General features: G+C 40.0%; 1 protein-coding gene across 3 annotated transcripts in view; it reads left to right on the top strand.

Annotated features, from left to right (window-relative positions):
• Positions 1-21,507, top strand: part of SUGCT (succinyl-CoA:glutarate-CoA transferase) — a 556,817-nt gene that overhangs the window by 444,147 nt on the left and 91,163 nt on the right. For all 3 annotated transcript variants that reach the window (XM_036327439.1, XM_036327436.1, XM_036327438.1), the window contains one exon: positions 20,643-20,706. In XM_036327439.1, coding sequence (XP_036183332.1) covers positions 20,643-20,706 — 64 coding nt within the window. The remainder of the gene's footprint in view (positions 1-20,642; positions 20,707-21,507) is intronic.

Genomic DNA, 21,507 nt, shown 5'->3' with positions numbered 1-21,507 from the left:
AATTTAAGGAAAAATTACATACAAGTTTTCCTCTTGCTTTCAATCTACCAGAACTCATGGGCATGGATGTGAGAACAGAGCACCAGAATACACATCTGAATTGAATTTGTAAGATTCATGGCAGTTGAGTGCAGACACAGTAAGCTAGTTTCTGTGTCTGAGGGGTTTTGGTATTCGCCTTGCTTAAACCAATAGCGATTATGTTGGCACTCAAAACACAAGGTAAAAAAACTAAAAACCCTCTTAGTGATCTTAAAACCTCCTCAAGCCAACCTAACACAAATCACAAATCCCTGAAAGGTACTACTTTACAGCTACCATGCAGGAAAGTGATCAAGACAGATCATTTAGTCCTCTTTCCTAGAAAGTCAACATATTGAGTCTATTGGCTCAGAGAGGAAAGATATGAAAATCATAATATGCATTCCAATAGTCTTTATACACTTTACAAAACTGTTGCTCACCCATCTATCATGCCAGCGAAGTTAGAGAAAGGTAGGCGTTCCCAGAAGATGCTTGACTTCTAGTTCCCAAAAGCTCACATGTGAAGTCTACATTTATTTGACTACATCCATACAGACAAATAATGTAGTAAGTAGTTTTTCTTGTGTTGGAAGAGGATGTGTTTTAGCATAAGCTTAGTCTTCTGAGTCCCCTGTATTTTAATATAGCCTGAAATTTAAAAAGTCATAGAAAGTAGAGAAATCCCACTAAATTACGTAAAAATGTAAATCATGTCCAAATGTTGTTTTTGAATAAGTGTAGCCAAATATTATTGTTTACAAGTTCTACTCTTAAGGATTTGAATTTCTTAGTGGGAGATGGGGTATAAATAAATAAACCAGTCAGTTTAGAAACACATTACTAGGAAATATGGGTCGGTAACATTATTTTAGGGACAGGTCCAAAAGGGATGACTGACTGATACATTATTAAGCATCATGTTTGTGTAAAAGATATTTTTCTCTTAATTTAAATATAGAAATAATCAGTAAAAGACTCGTGAGTGCATGAACAAGTACCATATATTTCTATATAATGTTACAATGTTCATTACATATATATATATATATATATATATATATATATATACACACATGTATATATCTTCCCTAAGCTGAATTACCATGTTCCTACTAAGCTTTTTCTATCACATCTTTTTACTGTGCCCCTTTAAGGAAAAGTATTCCCACCCCCTTGTTTGGTCAATAAAATGTCCAGGTGACACATTGAGGTGATGTCCTTCAATCTGATAAAGTTATTTATAAACTGCATACACCATTAACAACATTGACCATCTGAAATGAATCCACCAATAGTGCTGTTGGAAGTGATCTGCTTCTGAGATCAGCTAGCTTGGGATTTAAATACAGAAAGCAAACTGGCAGAGTTTATAGGAGTATTAGAACTTCTGGCTAAACTAAAATGATAAAATGCTTCTGAAGCACTGTGTGAAAATTGGGGAGTCATACCACTTCATCAGGGATATTTCCATGAGGTTGGGCCTTAAGCTCACCTGGCACAGGATACAAGAAGATCAACTTTAGCGGGAGGTGGATGGGCTGGAATCTTGGCTCTACCACTTTGTGACATTTGAAAATCACTTCATTTCTCTGAGTTTCAGTTTCCTTCGCAGTTGATGCGCAGTAAGCAGGTCTTACCATGAAAGGAGATGATGACCTGTGAGCCACTGGCGCAGTGCCAGGAAATAGTGGTGTTGGCAATGGCGTTTATTCTCTTTACCTCTGTCTCTCCCCTACTCAGCAGGCATCGGGGCTGCTGCTTTTTCTTTTCCTTTGCTCCCATTGCAGACAGATACAAAAAGCACCGATACCTCAACTGATCACTGGGGAGGTGAGCCTTTCCTCTCTGGGATGCCCAGTCTCCTTGAAGTCACAGTTCTCTGAAAGAGAATGAGGCTTGTTTTGATTTAACAAGATCAATTTCTGATACTTATTCTTGGAAATGGACTCCTACTTCTGACTTTGACTTTCAATTAAATCACAAAACCACAGTAAATCACTGACTAATTTGGTGTTTAAGACTAACATTTTGTTGATAAAACAAAACTTTGATTTGCTAGCAAATATTAGAGTCATTAATCTTACGTACTACATCCTTTTAAGGCGCATAGTAGGGGTGTTGAGGCCTTAAGCTCTACAGAGCTCAATTGTCTACTTGCTGTTTGCATCTCCATGACAGGGGTTGTTACTCCTCTCCACCCCTACTGCCTCCCTTATAATAGACACTTGCCAACTGTTGCTGGATCAAAAAATGGATCAATATTTATGTTAATTTCCTGTCTGTTTCCTACAAGGATTTAGGCAGTTTGCAACAAAACACATGGGAAAAAGTGCAGTCAAATTATGATAAGAAAAAGTCCAGACCCTATGTATCCCTGCTATAGCTCTTCCACCTCCCACCAAACCCCTCCCCCCACAATCACCACACTGTTGCCCCTGTCTCTGTTAACTATTGGGACTCACCAGAATGCTCTCTCCTCGCACTTGACTCATATGCTCCCTTCTAGGGATAATCTCTTGGTAATCCGATAATTAATCATGTATACCTACCTTGATCTTGTTTGTCAGCAGATTTAATCCAAGTCTCTAGTTCCCAGAATTGCTCTGCTCTTGTTGAAAGTTCTGGACTCTTTCCAGAAAGAAATTGGATTTTTCCTTATTTTTATTGCCTTAAACCCTCTGGCAGCCTTGATTTATGAGGATACAATTTTTAGGTAAGGAACCCACCAGAGGGAGTAAGAAGAGTATAGTTTATTACAGAGAGAGTCAGCGAGCAACTCCTGGTAAAAAATAATAGATATCTGGATAACCAGGGAGACAGTTATTAGACAGTATTAAACAGGGGTGGGTAGCTTTGGCCCTGGCACCAGGAAGCCCCAATTCAGATCCCAGCTCTGCTATTTAAACTGGCTGGGTGACCTCAAAAATTACATACCTTGTGGACCTCAGTTTCTTGGTAAAACAGGGCTAATAGGCAATGAAAGGAAATAATCCATACAAAATGCTTGGCTCATCGTAAGCATTCATGAAGTATTGGCAATTATTACCTAATAAATACTAATCTGTATGCCCCAGGCACTGAACTCTTTCTTAGGTGTGTAAAGGCAGCATCTTATAGTCTGGCATAATTGCTCATGGAGAGAGGTTATATGGGGAGTGGGGTGAAAGAAAAGCTGCGGGTCCACAGCAGTGCAGTAACCTGCCAGCCGAGTTGCCAGGGTTTTGTTTTGGAGGACATCGGTGTGGGGTTGACTCCCCACCACCATAAGTGTATGCACACCATAACTCACTACGCAGGTGCTGCTTGGAAATAGGCAGCGTTATGCCAGAAATGAACTTCATCAGCAGGGAAGGAGTTAGTGCTTATCAACAGCATCACTGTTAGCTAAAGGGCTTTGCACCAAGAAAACGAAGAATGATATATAAAGAAGGCTCACCACTTGCCTGGCAGGTGAGAGATGAATGGGGAACTGAAGCAAGGCTCCTGAGGAGAGCACTGTGTGTGTGACGGAAAGGCTGCACAGCCTATGTATATGGTGTTTGGAGAAACAGGTGAGGCCCTGTGGGCTGTCAAATACAGAATAATATATTAGTAGGGATGGCATTGTGTTATTGTCAGTGACTCCTTTGCTCACGGTGAGCTAACGTACTAACTTTTTCTCTACACAAGGATTTCATGCCATTTGAGATTTCATTTTTGCTCGGTACAAGTATATTTTTCCATGCTATATACAAAGCTGTCATGATTTCTTTGGTAGAAGATCAATTATTGTTGTCCCCTGGAAGTTGTTTTTAGCTTATCCAAGAGATATGAATTTATTTTTGTATTTTCCAGTCAGTCACAGTTGTTGATTCCCTCTTCTCAGTGGAAATAAAGCTGCACACCCATTTTTATTGACGTTCTACTGAAAACGTTCAGTTATGCTCTTCATGTCTGATAGCTGGGCCATGTAACGCTCAGAAAAAAATATCGTAGGTGTGGTTTCTTTCAAATGACCCATCCTGTTCAGATTAGATTCTCAAACATTGATTCTTGACATGTTGCTATCAATTTAATATAAACTTTTTGTGTGTGTAATTTTGAATGCGTGAGTCATAGAGATGAAATGTTTAGTTACTATGAGCAGAATGAAAATTTTGCCTAGCCTAGGAATTCTGTGGTTCTAGATGCTAAGATTAAAAATGTGTAGATTTCATATATAAACCTGAACTTATGAATTTTCATGAAAGACAACATGGTCTTGAAAGCCTAGATCTAATCTATGTGAGCAGAGGCAGCTACTGTCTTCAACTTGGCATATGCTTTCCTGTTTTTCCTAATGTTGGTGACCCAATCTACTTCACTGATTGTCCTTATCTGTTACTTCTGGTCTATATGATAAAGCCCAAACTTTAGCACAGACAAAACAAAACAAAACAAAAACAAAGCAATAACAAAAAACAACAAAAAAATCAAAACAAAAACTTCACACTCTTGCCCTAGACTACTTTTCTAGTCTCATCTCACCCAAATGCAGCATCAAACACTTATAGAGTCCTGTACACTCTTTCAAACTCCTTGACTTTTAATATGCTTCCACCACCAGCACACATCCCCAATGTTATCTTCTTTGCACATGAATCTTATTACTAGACCCTACTACTAGTAAAGCCTTATTTGGTCATCTCAGAACAACTTTGGTGGTGCTTCCTCTTCGAATCCTACACTAATAAAGCATTTATCACATTGGTTTAAAATCATCTGTGACGTGTAGTCTCTGAGAAAAGGGACCACACCTACTTAACTTTATATCCTGTCCTATTCCACAGTACCTGGCAAAGGTATTTGTTGGTTAAAAGAATCAATACGTTCAAGTGCTTATCTACCATTTGGCACATAGCAAGTATTCAGTAAATTTGATTTAAATTGAAGTAAATAGTATGAGGTGTCTTAGACTAGAGTTTTATATGAATGAATTTCACTTTGGATTCTATCAAAAGATGAAGTTGTAGTGTAGTGGCTAAAGGTGCAAGCTCTTGAATCAGGCTTTCTAGGTTATATTCTAGCTCTCAGCCTTGCTAGCTGCTCAAGGTTCAACTAGTGACTTTCTTAAGTTAGTTTAATCATCTGTAAATAAGAATTCTAATAGTACCTGTTTCGAAGGCTATTGACCACATGGTTCAGCTCATTGTGAGCAGAAGCAAAATATCCAAATTAGAGACGGAGTGTCAAGTGCCAGGTCCAAAAGATAACAGAACATACAGCTAGAATTTCGAAGACAGTGTCTCCCATGATTCTCATGTTAGGAAAACCAGAGGCAAGAGGCACTTTTCTGGCTACTCCATCCAGATGTGACAGTGCCATGAATATCCTGGCTGAAAAATATGTCTGTAAGGCAGGTTGATAGCATGGAACTGAAATTATGAGCCACTGGATGCAAAAAGTTAGCTGAGAAAATTGACTGTGTCAAAAGAGGATCAGGCCTACCTCTGGACTAAGTTTATGTCTCTCTGTTTTATTTTCTGCGTATTACCATCCCTACTCCTCCACGCCACACTCCAACTAATTCAAGCCAAAATTACATATGTATGACTCAGCCTTTTGGGGTGATAAAATCTCTTGGCATATCCAAAGGATTACTTGCCCACAGAGTTATCAGTGACCCTGCTCACACATCAATTTTATCTCCCCCAACCTTAGTCATACAGACTCCTTCCTAAAATAGTTCTCCTTACCTCTTGCTTTGGAGCAAACAAACATCTTCCTGCAACAAGCAAAATATTTCCCCACCAACACAAATTCCCATGACCACCAAACCAAAATGTAAAATTAAAACACAGAATTTATTGCTTTTTACAACCACCACCTTAGTGTTTTTCACTTGGAAGCATGCTAATTGTCATCATTGTTTTGAGTTTTATTTGTTTATTTTGAACCTGAGCAAATTTTGCAAGTGATGATTTGGGTGCAAGGAGGATGTAGTGAGCTGTGTTGATGATCTTTCTGTAGTCACAGGACAGTTGCTTAATTGCCCCTTGGGTGGTTATGGTTCTCTAGAATGGCTGACATAAAGTAGACAAATAACAGTGCTTCCTTGTGATACAGGACTGAGTAACTGTCACATGTATCAGTTGATATTTTGCTTTGTGACTGTTCAGATATCACTTGTGCCATGACATTATATCCTCTGGTTTCCTGATCCTAAAAATTTTCCTGGTTAAACTTACATCATACTGTCTCAAGAGTGATAAGGAGCCAGACATATTTGGCATACATAACTTTATTAAAGGAGGAATTGTTAAGGAAGCAGATGCTGATGCTTTGTTACATCCTGCAGTCCTTCATATTCCTGTGGACTTACTAAGAGAAAGCACTGCTATACCAAATTAAGTGATGCTTTATTGTAATTAAATCCCAGTAGATATTTAATTTCAATAAAGTTCACAACACACTACCATCAAGGAGACAGAAAGCAAGCCCTCAATAAAATATTACTTGCATCTTACTATACCCAAGCTTCTAGACAGCACTTCAGCCAACAGAAGAAAAGAGCATACTCATGTCTCCCTGATGGCCTCGCCTAGAGCCCTTCCACCACACTATTCTGTCTCTCAAGAGTTCAGTACCACTCCCCACTATAACAAGATTCTAGTGTTCCCGACCTGGGTGCACACAGATATAAGGAAAAAGATCACTGTGGACACCAAACATTCCAAATGAAACCCCAGCACCCATTTATGATTAATCTAAGCAAGTTGGGACTAGATGGAAGGTATCTCAACATGATCAGGGTATATATGACAAGCCAACAGCTAACGTCATACTCAATGGGGAAAAACGAAAAAGCATTTCCCTTAAGATCAGGGACAAGACAGAGATGTCCATCATCATCACTTTTATGCCGCATAATGCTGGACGTCCTAGCCAAAGCAATCAGACAAGAAGAAATAAAAGGCAAAATGGCATGCAAATTGGAAAGAAATAAGTAAAACTGTCATTATTTGCAGATGACCTGACACTGTATACAGAGAACCCTAAATATTCCCCCCAAAAACATAATAGAATTGATGAATACTAGTAAATTCAGTAAAGTTGCAGGATAGAAAATAAATGTTCAAAACGCAGTGTCATTTTATATACCATCTAGAGGCCCAGCGTGCAAAATCATGCAAGACCCAGAGTCCTGCCCACTACCCCCTCTGGACCCATCAATGCATCTCCTGGTGACCGGTCATTTGGTCATTCCAGTGTTCTGGTGTTCCAGCCACTAGCTTTTTATAATATAGATAATGAACTATCAGAAAGGGAAACTAAGAAAACAATCTCATTCATAATTTTATTAAAAAAATACCTTAGAATAAATTTGACCCAGGGGGTAAAACAACTGTTTTTTGGATAATTATAAAATACTGAAGGAAGAAATTAAAAAACAACAACAACAAAGAAATGGAAGCATATACTGTGTTCATGGATAGGAAGGATTAACATAATTAAGTGTCCATACTTCCTAAAGCAATCTATAGATTCAACACAATTCCTATCAAAATACCAATAACGTTTTTCACAGAACTAAAAAACTATTCCAAAAATTTATATAGACCCACAAAGCCCCCAAATAGTCATAGCAATCTTGAGAAAGAAGAACAAAATTTGAGGAATCATGCTACCTGATATCAAAGTATTATTCAAGGCTATAGTAATCAAAACAGTATAACACTGGCATCACAACATACATATAGATCAATGAAACAGAATAGAGACCCCCACAAATAAATCCAAGCCTATATGGTCAATTAATATTTGACAAAGGAGGTAAGAACATACAATGGAACAAAGAGACAATTCAATAAATAGTGTTGGGAAGATTGGACAGATACATGCAAAAAATGTAACCTTCTTATACCATATGAATGAATAAACTAATAATGGATTAAAGACTTAAATATAACACTCATAACCATAAAACTTCTAGACAAAAACATAGGCTGTAACAATTTTGACATTTATCTTAGCAATATTTTTTTTTCCTCAGGCAACAGAAAGAAAAGGAAAAATAAACAAATGGGACTATATCAACTAAAAAAATGTTTTTCATAGCAAAGGAAACAATGAACAAAAAAAAAAGACAACCTACTGAATGGGAGAACATTTTCACCAATTATTCATCTGATAACAAGTTAATATCAAGAATTTATGAAGAAATAATAAAACTCAACATAAAAAAATCAATCTTTCCAGTTAAAAAAATGGCCAAAGGATTGAATAGACACTTCTTCAAAGATAACATGCAGATGGCCAATAGACATGAAAAGATGGTCAGCATCTCTATTCGTCAGAGCAATACAAATTAAAACCACAATGAGATATCACCTCACACCTGTCAGAATGATCATCATCAATAAGTCAACAAATAAGTGTTGGTGAGGAAGTGGAGAAAAGGGAACCCTTGTGCTCCGTTTGTGGGAATGCAGATTAGTGCAGCCACTATGGAAAACTGGATTGTCCTTAAAAAAAAAAAAAAAAAAAAAAAAAAAAAAAAGGAACTGCCTTACATCCCAATGATTCCACTTCTGGGTTTATATCTAAAGGAACCCCAAACGCTAATTCAAAAGAATATATGCACTCCTATGTTTATTGCAGCATTATTTACAATAGTCAAGATATGGAAGTAGCCCAAGTGCCCACCAAGAGATGACTGGATAAAAAATGGTCATACATATATACAATGGAATATCACTCAGCCATAAAAAAGAATGAAATCTTACCATTTGTGACAGCACAGATGGACATAGACGGTACATGCTAAGTGAAATAAGTCACTCAGAGAGGGGCAAAAACCATACGATTTTACTTATATGTGGAATCTAGAGAAAAACTAAATGAACAAACAAAATTTAAACAGACTTTCAGATACAGAGAACAAAGTAATAGTTGCCAGAGGTGATGAGGTTGGGGAAACTGGATGAAAAATATGAAGGGATTAAAAGTACAGATGGATAGTTTCAAAAGTAATAAGTACAATTTGGGAGTGTAAAGTTCCACACAGGGAAAATGGTCATTGATCTATATTTATAAAACCCTAATATGCAAATAGACCAAAAGGCAGAACAACTGAACAACTGGTTGCTATGACGTGCACTGACCACCAGGGGGCACGTGCAAAACAATGCGGGTATCAGCAGCAGGTGGCAGAGTGCAGAACATGGCAGGCATTGGCCGCAGTGGGATGGTGGAGCAGGTGAACAGTGGCACCAGACCAAGGCAGTGTGCCGGTAGCTGTCATTGGGGCGAGCCTCTGGTGGTTATTGAAAATTCTTTGCTCCCACGTGCCACGGTCCTGGTGCTTTGACCTGCTTCTGGTGCTGGCCCTGCTCGTGCCCATTGCTGGTGTTGGAGCCGCAGCTCGCACCTGCTGATGGCGCCTGGCGCTGGTCCTGATTGTTTGAAGCTGTCAGCGGGTGCGAGGCGGCTGCTGGCCCCAATCACCCCTGAGGGCTCCTCCACCTCCTCCTGCTCCTGAGGGGCGATCGGGGCAGTAGCCGCTACTTGCACCAGCTGACAGCACCGGCCCTGCTCGCAGCCACTGTTGGTACCAGCCCCGATCACTCCACGCCATCAGTGGGCAGTCAGTGGATGGGAGCGGCAGCGGCAGTAGTGGGGCTGCTGGCAGACAGGGGACTGGAGACCGCGGTGGGAGGGGCTGGGCGGGGGTGTGGAAGATGGGCCGAGACCTGCCCCTGTGCCCACCTCAGTCTCATGGGCCAGAGTTCCTTTCAAGGTGCACAAATTTGTTCCCTGGGCTTCTAGTATTGTAATAACTATGTACAGTGCTTGGTGGGTACTGGAAATATAGGGGGATCACTTTGTAAAGTATCTGATTGTGTAACCGCTATGCTCTACACCTGAAACTGATACAAGATAATATTGCGTATAAACTTTAATTGAAAATAAAGTATAAAGTTCTTTTTAAAAAATGAATGCTATTAAGTGAAAATATACACTGTGTAACCTTATGGAATTGGCTTTCCCCCCGCACCCCCCACTCAGCAAAAATTCCTTCAAGATTCATCCAAGTTGTTGCATGAATCAATAGTTTGTGTCTTGTTATTACCTAGGAATATTCCATAATATGGATGTACCACAGTTGGAAAATGATTCACCAGGTGAAAGATATCTGTGTTGTTTCCCATTTGGGGCTATTACACACAAATAAACTGCTATGAACATTCAGTGCAGGTTTTTGTATGAACATGAATTTTGATTTATGGAATAAAGGCTCAGGAGTGCAACCCCTGGGATGTATGCAGCTGTATGTTTGGTTGATTTTGTTTGTTTGCTTGTTTTGGTTTTTAAGAAACTGCCAAACTTTTCCAAATATCTGCATCATTTTCCATTCTAACTAGAAATGAATGAGTGATTCAGTTTCTCTTTGCCAGTATTTGATGTCACTTAAAAAAATTTAGCCATCTGACACTAATATTTTGTTATGCTTTTAATTTGCATCTCCCTAGTGGTTATTGATATTGACCACTTTTTCATGTGCTTATTTGCAATCTCTGTATCCTCTTTAGTGAGATGTGTGTTTATGCCTTTTTCCTATTTTTTACTTACGTTGTTTGTGTTTTTACTGTCTAATTGTAAGACTTCTTACATATATGCTGGATACTAGTCCCTTGTCAGATATATTGCCTGCAAATATTTCTTCCAGTTTGTAGCTTTCTCATCTTTTTTTTTTTTTTTAACATGAGCTTTTGCAGAGCAATCTCCAAGATTTTTCCTAGGGTTTTGTCATTTTAAATTTATACATTAAAGTCCATGGTCCATTTTAAGTTAATTTTTGTATAGGATATGAGATTTAGGTGGAGGATTTTTTGTTCTTTTTTTCACAATTGTTCCAGTACCATTTGTTGAACAGGTTATCCTTCCTCAACTGCAGTTACACCTTTGTCAGCAATTATTTGGGCATATTTGTGTGGACATATTTCTGAGGTCTCTATTCTGTTCCATTGATTTATGTGGCCAACCCTCTGCCAATACTTCTCTTAGCAACTATATAATATACTTTAATATCAGACAGATTCTCTCTTTTTAAAAAATATATTTTATTGATTTTTTTGTGGAGAGGAAGGAAGAGGGATAGAGAGTTAGAAACATCGATCAGCTGCCTCCTGCACACCCCCTACTGGGGTGCCCGAACCAAGGTACATGCCCTTGACCAGAATCGAGCCTGGGACCCCTCAGTCCGCAGGCCGACGCTCCATCCACGGAGCCAAACCAGTTAGGGCTAGACAGATTCTCTTTCACTTTATTCTTATTTTCAAGATTATTTAAGCTATTCTGACACCCATGTCTTTCCATGTCCATTGTAGAATAAGCATTTTCTATGTCTACAAAAAACATTTCTAGGATTTTGGTAATAATTACATGAAAGCTATGGATAAATGAAGATGTTGACTCTTCAAAACTAAGGACATGGTATGCTTCTTCATTTATTTAGGTCCCTTTGATTGCTTTCTTCAGCATTTGTAATTTCCAATATACAGAGTCTGTACACATTTTGTTAAGTGTATATCTAAGTATTTCTCTCTTTTTTTGGAGTGATTGTTAATGATACTGTGTTTTGATTTTGGGTCCCTTATTTATGTTCATTGTTGGTAAACAAAAGTGACTGATGTTTGTGTGTCGATCTTGCACTTTTGACCTTGAAAATTCATTAGTTCTAGGAGTATTTTTTATGCAGTCAGTCATATTGATCTGTATGATTTCTTCCTTTAAAATTTTCTTCCTTTTATTCATTACATTTATTTATTTATTATTTTATTTCATCCTTCCTATCTGTATGTCTTTATCTCTCAATATTGCAATGGCTAAAAACTTCTAGTAATATGTTAAATAAGAGTAGTGAAAGCGGTTGAGTGTTGACCCAGGAACCAAGAGGCCATGAGTTCAATTCCCAGTCAGGGCATAGCCCTGGGTTGTGGGTTTGATCCCCAGAGTGGGGCAGGCAGGAAGGAGCCAATCAATGATTCTCTCTCGTTGTTGATGTTTCAATATCTCTCTCCCTCTCTGAAATCAACAAAAGTATATTTAATAAAAAGTAGTGAAAGCAGACATGCTTGCCTTGTTCTCAATCTTAAAGCAAAAGCATTCAGTCTTTCACCATTAAGTATGATGTTATCTTTAGAGTAATTCCTCTAATCCTAAACTTGCTGTGAGCTTCTATTATAAACTAGTGGCCCAGTGCACGAATCCGTACACATTGAAAGGAAATTAATTAGAAGAAATATTTTAATATTGCTATTTTCCCTTTCTCTATAATAGAACTGTCAACCAAATTCACGTTTGACAGTGACAGATCAAAACACATGCATGTGATTGGTGCCAGCAAGAGCTTTATATATACCATGTATGCGCTAGTCAACTTAGCCTTTTATACATATAGAATAAACTTGCTTAATTAGACCTGCTTTCTGATGTAGCTAAACTTTTCCCAGCCCAGTGAAGCACCCCAGCTTCTCTTTCAGGCAACTATTAGCAACACAGCAGTAAATATCAACATGCAGCAGATTATTACTGTAGACCACGCAGGGAGAACAAAGGGTAAAATATTTAACCGAAGCGGCGTTTGACTATATTTTGTGCAGTGAGAAAACCTGAAGTCATTTTCAAGGTCCATCATTTCTTACTACTTTTCAGTTGTGTCAAGTGTCTAAGTTTTCTAAATCTGCATTTTCCAGCTAATGAAAATAGGATTCCACTGAGTCTCCTATCTACCTACTCCAGGACTTCTGTGAGGATCAAATGAGATGAGGCACAGGAAAATGCTTCACAGACATTTGATTACAGTGTAAAGTGTTTGCACCTGGCTATAAAGCAAGTCATGTTTCTGGGCTGAGGAAACTGCAAGGAGGCTAGTCGCTAGGGAGAGGAAGCCAGGCATTGCTATATGACGTCATTTCCTGGATGGCTGGACACTTAGCATAGTAGCTCTTTATATTTATAGATTGGCCACTGTCAAAACCATTGTAGGATAATTTAGGAAGATATCTTTATCACCTAGAGTAGGGAAGACATTTTAAAATATGTCATAAAACATGTAGCCATAAAGGCCCAGCCAGTGTGTTACCGTGGTTGAGTGTCGACCTATGAACCAGGAGATCATGGTTTGATTTCTGATCAGGGCACAGGCCTGGGTTGTGGGCTCAGTCCCAAGTAGGGGGCATACAGGAGGTAGCTGATCAATTATTCTCTCTCATCATTGATATTTCTACCTCTCTCTCTGAAATCAGTAAAAACATACTTTTTTTAAAAAAAGTAGACATAAAGGAAAATTTCAATAAATTTGAGAATGCCAAAATTAAAAACTTCTGTTCACCAAAGCACCATAAAGCAAGAAATACAGAATAATATCGAATGTAAATTATAATTGAAAAATAAATAAAAAGGTAAAATAGAGAAAACTCTCCAATCACCCCCCCCCCCACTAAGTAGAAAGGAGCCACTTTCTACTTAGTGAATTCAATTTTATAGATAAATAAATACATTTAATTCAATAGATTCAATAAAATATTATTTATCATCTACCAGATAGTGCCAAATAATGTTCAAGGCACTGGGGATATAGCACAGAACTAAACACCTGTTATGTAACAGTAACAGACCTATGGATAGCAATTAATTCGAAAGTCTCCCTTACAGGATTATAAGCTTCTTAAAGGCAAGGACCTTGCTTGTTCTGTGACCCAGTTTTTCCTGAGTAGTTAATAGTGCGTGGCACTAATAACAATTGATATTATTGACTAGAGGCTTGGTACATGAAATTTGTGCACTTGGTGGTGGGGGGGGTCCCCCAGCCTGGCCTGTGCCCTCTCACAGTGCGGGAGCCCCACAGTTGATCACCCCAAAGAGGTAGGCCCTGCCCACCCATCTGAGGCTCCTCGGTGGATTGCCCCAAAGAGGTAGGCCAGAGCTGGGGGTCCTGCCTCTGTGCCATGCACACAGTGTCAAGTCCCTGCCCACCCATGCACGCCTCACCACGCACGCAGCCCCACCCACCCCCGTGCACCCACTGTGCGCGCAGCCTCCTGGTGATGGATTGTGATGGCATGAGGGCATCACCATGTGAAGGCATGAGGACGTGATGACCATTTGCATATTCGCTCTTTATTATATAGGATTATTAATCATTACTGTTGATACATTTACATGTTTGTTGCATGAATGAAGGTGACGCAAAGCCACACTGGAACTTGGTAGAGCCAGAGTTTGAACCTAGTTTGTGGAGAGTGGTGAACCAATTGCCATTCACTGTGCTCAGTGCTTTGCCCTCATCATCTCACTTCACCCTTGGACATTCCTGAGAAAGATATTCTTACTCCCTTTTTACTGATGAGGGTTCTGAGCCTCATATACTTAACCACTTTGCCCAAGGTCACCCACTGGATCTGTCCCCTCTGAATCTAAGCCTGGCAGGGCCCAAATCCTTTATCTTTCACAGACTTTGTGTCTGTAGTAGCCAGCATTTCCTTGGCTACCTATGAGGGAGCAGTTCAGTTTATTAATGAATTGGGTCTCATAATGACAAGCAATACAAGCCGTTCGTTTGGCTGATTCTCTTTCCTCCATGAACTGACTAATTTGTTTTACAAAATTGACCACATCAGCTAGTTGGGTTAGTGGTAAATCAAATTATGCTTGTTTATCTTTTCTTTTCACTGTCAGGAACCTGGCAGCCACTCATTAATTATGAAATCCTGGGCAAGTACTTGGCCTCTTTAGGCTTCCACCACTTGATCAGTAGAAATGCAGATGATAGTAATTCCTACCTAGTTTAGCTAATGAAGGGGTTAAATCGAGACAACTCCCCGGGGTGGGAACTTCCTGCCTCAGGCCTTATATAGCCCTCAAAAGCATTTGGTCTGGCCCTGCCAAGGCATTAGGGGTACGTGAATGAAGTGTTTGACCAAATATAGCAGGCTAATTTTTAAGTCGATAATTTTGTATGACCTATGGGTATTTTGTAAATATCCACATGGCCCTTGGTAGAAAAAAAGTTCCCCACCCCGGCTGAGCTCCTAACTCAATGCTTGACCCTCAGGAGTTTGGGTAAGCAATAGCTGCTGTTATCTTGTCTACCATTGTAATTGTTAACCTTAAGGTTATATTTCAACATCGTTTTTATTCTAAGACTTCTGCTTGCCTCCTTCACCTACATCCTTCAGCTTCCTTTGGAGGGAGGCAGAGTTACTTGTTTCCTATTGGACATTGTGGAGTTTAAATTGTGTCTTACAAATTGGCTTAGGTCTCTTATTCCCTACCCTTTTTTCTAATCATAGGCACTTTGAATGAAGTTTGTCTTTTTATCACCAGCCCTTTCACATTGTCGGCAAACTGCGGCTCATGAGCCACATGCGGCTCTTTGACCCCCTGAGTGTGGCTCTTCCTAAGCCTTAGGAGTACCCTAATTAAGTTAATAATAATGTACCTACCTATATAGTTTAAGTTTAAAAAATTTGGCTCTGAAAAGAAATTTCAATCGTTGTACTGTTGACATTTGGCTCTGTTGACTAATGAGTTTGCTGAACCACTGGTAGCATGTAGGTACTCTATGATGTTTGTTACATTCAATGAATAGATTATGTCTCTATTCATAGTGAATGGATAGATCAGTTCTCTTGTGTGTCGTTAAGATCATTGACGGTATTCCATTGATTTTTTAAATTGAGTTTATCCTGGTGACACTGGTTCACAAAATCGTACAGGTTTCAAGTGTACAAGTCAACAAAACATCATTTGCACAGTGCATTGTGCGCGCATTGCCCAAAGCAAAGGCCCTTTCCATCCTCATTTATCCTCCCTTTGTCCTCTTCCACCTTCCCCCACCCCCTTTCCCTCTGGCTATCACCACACTGTTTCCGTGTCTATGTGTTATATATATATAATGCTTTGATGTGCTCTTTACATGTATCATTTGTACGTTATTTTGTAACCAGACAACCAAGGGGTCTGGGCTGCCTGTCACTACTTCGGCCAATTAAGCAGAGACAGGGTTGAGTCATATATGAATGTTTATTCCAATAATGCCGGCGGTATGGGAGAGCAGCAGGTCATCCACAAGAGTCTGCTTTGCACCTCAGCATAAGCCAGCTGCTTATATTGGGTAGAAGGACAAGATTACATGGGGAAGTAGGAATTACAGGTATGGGCAAGTGGGCGTGGGATAATCATTACAGGTTACAAGTCATGGTGGGGTGGGGCGGTCACAGATAGTGGGTGCCCTGGGCCCCCCGGGACCAGATTACAGGTAATAGAGGCCAGGGGTTGTAAAGAACAGGTGCCTCCAGGACTAGGTGCCATGCAATTATAAATCTTTCCATAAGGGTAGGCAGTTCTCAGGAAAGGAGGATGGACTGCATTCTGATGTTAGCTCCCAGGTCCCAGGGCATACAACTCTCAGGGAGGTTAGAATGTGCTTTCTCTAATCAGAACAGAACAATCACAGTTAACAGAGCATGGTTACCTAATAGTTATTATAATAATCATTAATTTCTAATATTCCATTTGTGCCCCTAACAATTTAATGCCAGCGCCCTAGCAGTCTCTCTTCATGTCAATATGCTTTCCTACTTCTGTTCTTGACCCAGATCTCTTGCTTTCTGTGTAGATTTTCACATAAAGTGGGTATTTTTATTTGATTTGTTTTACATTTTTTTCTTGCTAGTGTTATATTATAGACTTTTTCCCCCTGCCATTCCTGCCATAGGACTTTATAAAAGGACTGTCTTACTTTCACTTAAACTTTTATTTCCCACGTAACTTTAAGGTATACATTTTACTCCTCTCCCCCTCCCCCCCCCCCATCATTAATACATTACCATTTGACTCTCTCATTAGGCTGTCAATCTGTAAAACTCTAGAAGAAGAAAGAGAGGCCTTCTTTTAAATAGGCCTGATACTTTGCTAAAGATGTTGGTGCACTGTCTACAATTCTATTCTTGTCAAGAAAATGCTTTTGAAATTTCAAGGAGAAATGAAATTAAGAAAAGCTACCAAGCCAGGAAAGATTTAGAGAGGATAACATAAAGAAAAGAAGGACGGAATCCGCTACAAAAATCTAGGGAAGGTCCGTGCCTTATTTAAAATAACTAAATAAGTGCTGAAGAGTATCCTGAATGGCCAGACTGAGAGGTTCTAGGCATCCTCCCTATGGGAAAATGGTGGTTGAAGGCCCCTAAGCCAAGCTTCCTGTGCCCTTGTTCGTGGTCAGCCAATGAAACACTATTCAATGTGGATTTCTAGGTTAAGGTAATAGAGACTGGGGCGTTGAGCCTGGGTACGAAAAGGAAGGGGAACATTTAGTAACGATTCCCACAGAAATTCCCCCATACAAACGTTGGTAGGGGGCAGTTTCTCCAGTTTCAGTGAAGCTGAGATGAGACAATACGCCTGAAGTGCAGCAGGAGCGACTTATGTTAAAATTCAGGCAGACGGTCTGGTCTCTGAGATCCTCGAATATGTTACTAAGCAGAGCAGGACTTGCCCCACAAACAGGGCTGGAGAGTTTTCCAAGATTCCAAGTCATTAGGCAGGGTTTCCCGGGACGGCACTGCCACAGCCTCAACTGTTCTCTGCGAGCCTCTGACCTGATTCACGAAGAAAGCCTATGGAATTCTGTCGACTTCAGACTTGACATAAAAAGGTGGGTGGCAACCAGGGCAGGTCTTTCTGAAGATGGGAGCTCGCATGTCCCCCTTTGCCTCGTCAGGGCACCGTGGCTACCGCAAATGAGAAACTGCAGTTAGCTTTCTTTGCCAGACAGCAGGAAAATTTATATTTCTGCTTAAAACAGAATGCTTTTCACGGCAGAGGAATTAATAAGGTTAGAAACAAAGTTTCTTCTTGGGAATGGTGTATGGAGACTGCAGTGGGGGGTAGGGCTGGAGGAAATACACTCCTTAAGCTGCTTCTGTGAAAAACTTCCATCAACTGCTAGCTTTTGCTTCTACAAAACTTTGACATCTGTCCCTTGACCTTTACCAACTACCCTTTCACGTTTGACACTTAGCATTTGCTACATAATTACAATTCAGCGTTAATTAATTTCAGCACTATCAGTTAAGTTATATTTAGCTGGGAACACTCACTTTTGTCTTTTGTGAGTAGCAGTGCAGTGTTATTACTGAGAGGTAGTCAGGAGGGCAACAGAGATACGAGAAGAATGATTCAGTGTGCGGATAATTGTTTCGAGTGAAATTTAGCTCGGTATTTTTGTTCCTGTCCTCAGTAGAACTGAGATTTAGCACCTCGAGTTGGCATTTAGCCCCCACCCCCACACAGGGGGAGGTTGTGCTGGGCGGGTGCTGAGAACGAGCCACACCAGAATGAAATTATAGCACAGTTCTAACACTGGCAAGCTTTCTCTCTGGCCAGCTCCTGGGTGCAAAGCTGGTGACTCCAAAAGAGAGGCAAGGCATCCCTAGAAAGGATCGCCATCTGGTGTGGCGTCACCCTCAATGAGGGGGGCTGACTTGGTTGTTGTTTAAAGAGCATGTTGCCATGTTGCTCAAAAAGTGGTGACCACACCCCCCTCCCCCCCAAAAACGAAAAAAAAAAAAAAAGTGGTGGGAGCCTGCATAGTCATAGCAGAGTTATAGTTCTAACCTTAAAAAGTCACCCATGAGGTTATCTTTTTTTGGGGGGGATGAGGGGGGATTATTCCATAATGGGACCAAAAAACCTTAATAGAAATGGATTAAAAAAGAAAAGATATTTGACCCCTTTTTCTGAGTTTTCCAAGCGGGAAAACATTTTTACTAGTTTGTGCATGGCATGCTCTTTTGCTTTGTAAGAGGGTTATATAGGAATAGGAATATGCTTCAAAACACTACAAAACCATTACAACTTGCCATTCTCTATATGCCAAGGATTTGAGTAGCTCTAGTTCGGTTAGCATGAAGTTGTGGTCCACTAGTTTCCTGTGCCACTGAAATGAGTCTGTTCTTACATCCATGTACAGAGCAGGAAGAGAGAGCTCTCCACTTGGTAGATAGTGCAGGTGAAACACAGTGTGAGCCCCTCACACATGGTTCCCTGAAGATGCAGTCATAACAGTAAACTGAAGTTTTGGGTGTTCTTTGAGACAGTCTAACCAGATAGCCTCCAGTTGTTAAAAAATATACAAAAAAGGCAACAATTTTATAGCATTTTTATTTGTGGGATTATAGAACATTTTTGCCTCTAGTAATTCAACTTTTACCTTTAGAATCACATTCTATGCCCCCATCTCATCCTCTTCCTACAGTGGGAGGACACTTGTGCCCTGGCAGATTTTGTTTTCCTGCCCACCCCCTTGGAAAGAACGGCAGCCTCTATATGCCAAGGATCTTACTATCTCTGGCTCAGTAGTCAAGCAATTCAGCATCAAGTCAGATTTCTGCTGGTTGGCCAGTGCTAGATGGTCCCTGTTAGACAGTAATTGACCTTGAATCTTAACCCTGAGACCAAGTCACCTTGTGTTCCTGATGGGATACTAATAAATATCCCTCTTGGTCCCAGTGCATGAGAATCTAACTGGCCCTCTAAGATGAGGTCTTTGGTGTTTTGTGTTTTTTTTTTCAGTTGTCTCCTCCCTCCCCAACCTGCCCCAAACTGACTGCAGGATAGTGGAATCCTAGTTATGAAGCCCAGTCTTATGATGAAGGTCTCACTATCACTGAAAACATCTCTGCTTTCAATCTCTTGCTCAGGCCTCTGACCTGGGCCCACTCTGGGCTCCCCCGACAGCTGGCTCTGTTCATTGCTTGTCACAGCAGCCCTGAACCTGTCCACTTCCGGAAGTCACTGGGCCTCTGGATGCTCTGATTCACCTTTCAAACTGCACTGACTCCCCATACCTTCCACCAAATAAATTGCCAGGAGCATATGTGCCACCCCAGGGGGCTCCTCTGCTCTAGGTCTGCTTCTTCCTGTCCTGTCCTGGAGTTGACCTTGGCCAAACCCTGCTATGAAGCAGTGCAGGAAGAGGCGAAGCTTTATTATTTAGAGCAGTGGTTCTCAACCTTCCTAATGCCGCGACCCTTTAATACAGTTCCTCATGTGGTGGTGACCCCCAACCATAAAATTATTTTCATTGCTACTTCATAACTGTAATTTTGCTACTGTTATGAATCGTATTGTAAATATCTGATATGAAGGATGTATTTTCATTGTTACAAATTGAGCATAATTAAAGCATAGTGATTAATTACAAAAACAATATGTAATTATATATGTATTTTCTGATGGTCTTAGGCAACCCCTGTGAAAGGGTCATTCGACCCCCAAAGGGGTCGCGACCCACAGGTTGAGAGACTGATTTAGAAGATCATACCTAGATGAAGAGGGAAGATCATACCCTAATTTAGGAGCAAATAATATTTTTAAGAGTGGGAAGAATCTTATTTTTTTTTTAGCTTCATTTGGTAAAATACAAAATAGAAACGTTATTTTTGTATCAAATATTTACTTTGAAACAAAAATTTCAAGCATCTCTCTTTTCTAATATCTTTCATCAATGGACTGAATTGGTGGTTTTCTATATACCTTGAGGTTGAAGATAATTTTAGTTGTAATGTATTTTCTCTCTCTTTTTACATTTTAAGGTATTACACAATGGCCTCATTATGGAAATGAAACATCCAACTGTGGGGAAGATATCAGTCCCAGGTTTGAAAAATTTTATTTTTCTTAATACCTTCCTTTATAAACAGTTCCCTATGTTTATACCCCAAACAGCTTGTCAAGACATTGTCCAAAATTTTTGTTTTTGATGAAAGTTAGAGTCACACCAACAAGACTGCATGCTGAGGCTACAGAATTGTGTCTTTGCTCTTACAAATGTCTGATTGTCTCACCATCAGCAAAATGCTTGTATCACCTAACTCCATTTTCTGTAATCATGTACTCACAAGGGTACATTGTGAAATTGCCAGCAGATAAGTAATGATAGATATGGCAAATATTATGAAATTACATGCAGTTATTATGCGAATAAGAACGGAAGCCAGGCTCCAGAGAGGTGGTGTCCAGTGAAGGATACTGACTGCGCAGGCCAGGGCATTTTTCTCTCTGAACTATGGTTTCGGGTCTCGATCTTAGCTTTGTAGATCAAGAAACTAAATGTTTTCGGTAAACTCAGAATATATTGAAGTTTTGTAATTTGACTCAGACCAAACAAACTCAACCAAAGAATTTTGGCCAAAATGCCAACCTTATACTTCCGGGGGGAATTCTTTTCCTTGTAGCCAGGAACCTCCTTCCTCCTCTCAAAGCATCCAGACTGTGGCAAGAGCTTATGATTAACCTGTTACCATACACAGGCTTCACTTCTCTAGTGATCGTCATGTGACCGTTCCTCAGGTCTGTTGTCTCTCCTCTGGGGATTGCTAGTAAAACACTCCACATTCTTCACTGTGTCCCTATTTTCCAGACTATGTGCAAACCATGCACTTTTATTTTCCTTTTCTT

The sequence above is a fragment of the Myotis myotis genome, unplaced genomic scaffold (assembly GCF_014108235.1).
Source record: "Myotis myotis isolate mMyoMyo1 unplaced genomic scaffold, mMyoMyo1.p scaffold_m19_p_11, whole genome shotgun sequence".
Classification (NCBI taxonomy): Eukaryota; Metazoa; Chordata; class Mammalia; order Chiroptera; family Vespertilionidae; genus Myotis; species Myotis myotis.
This window is presented reverse-complemented; position numbering and strand designations above follow the sequence as displayed.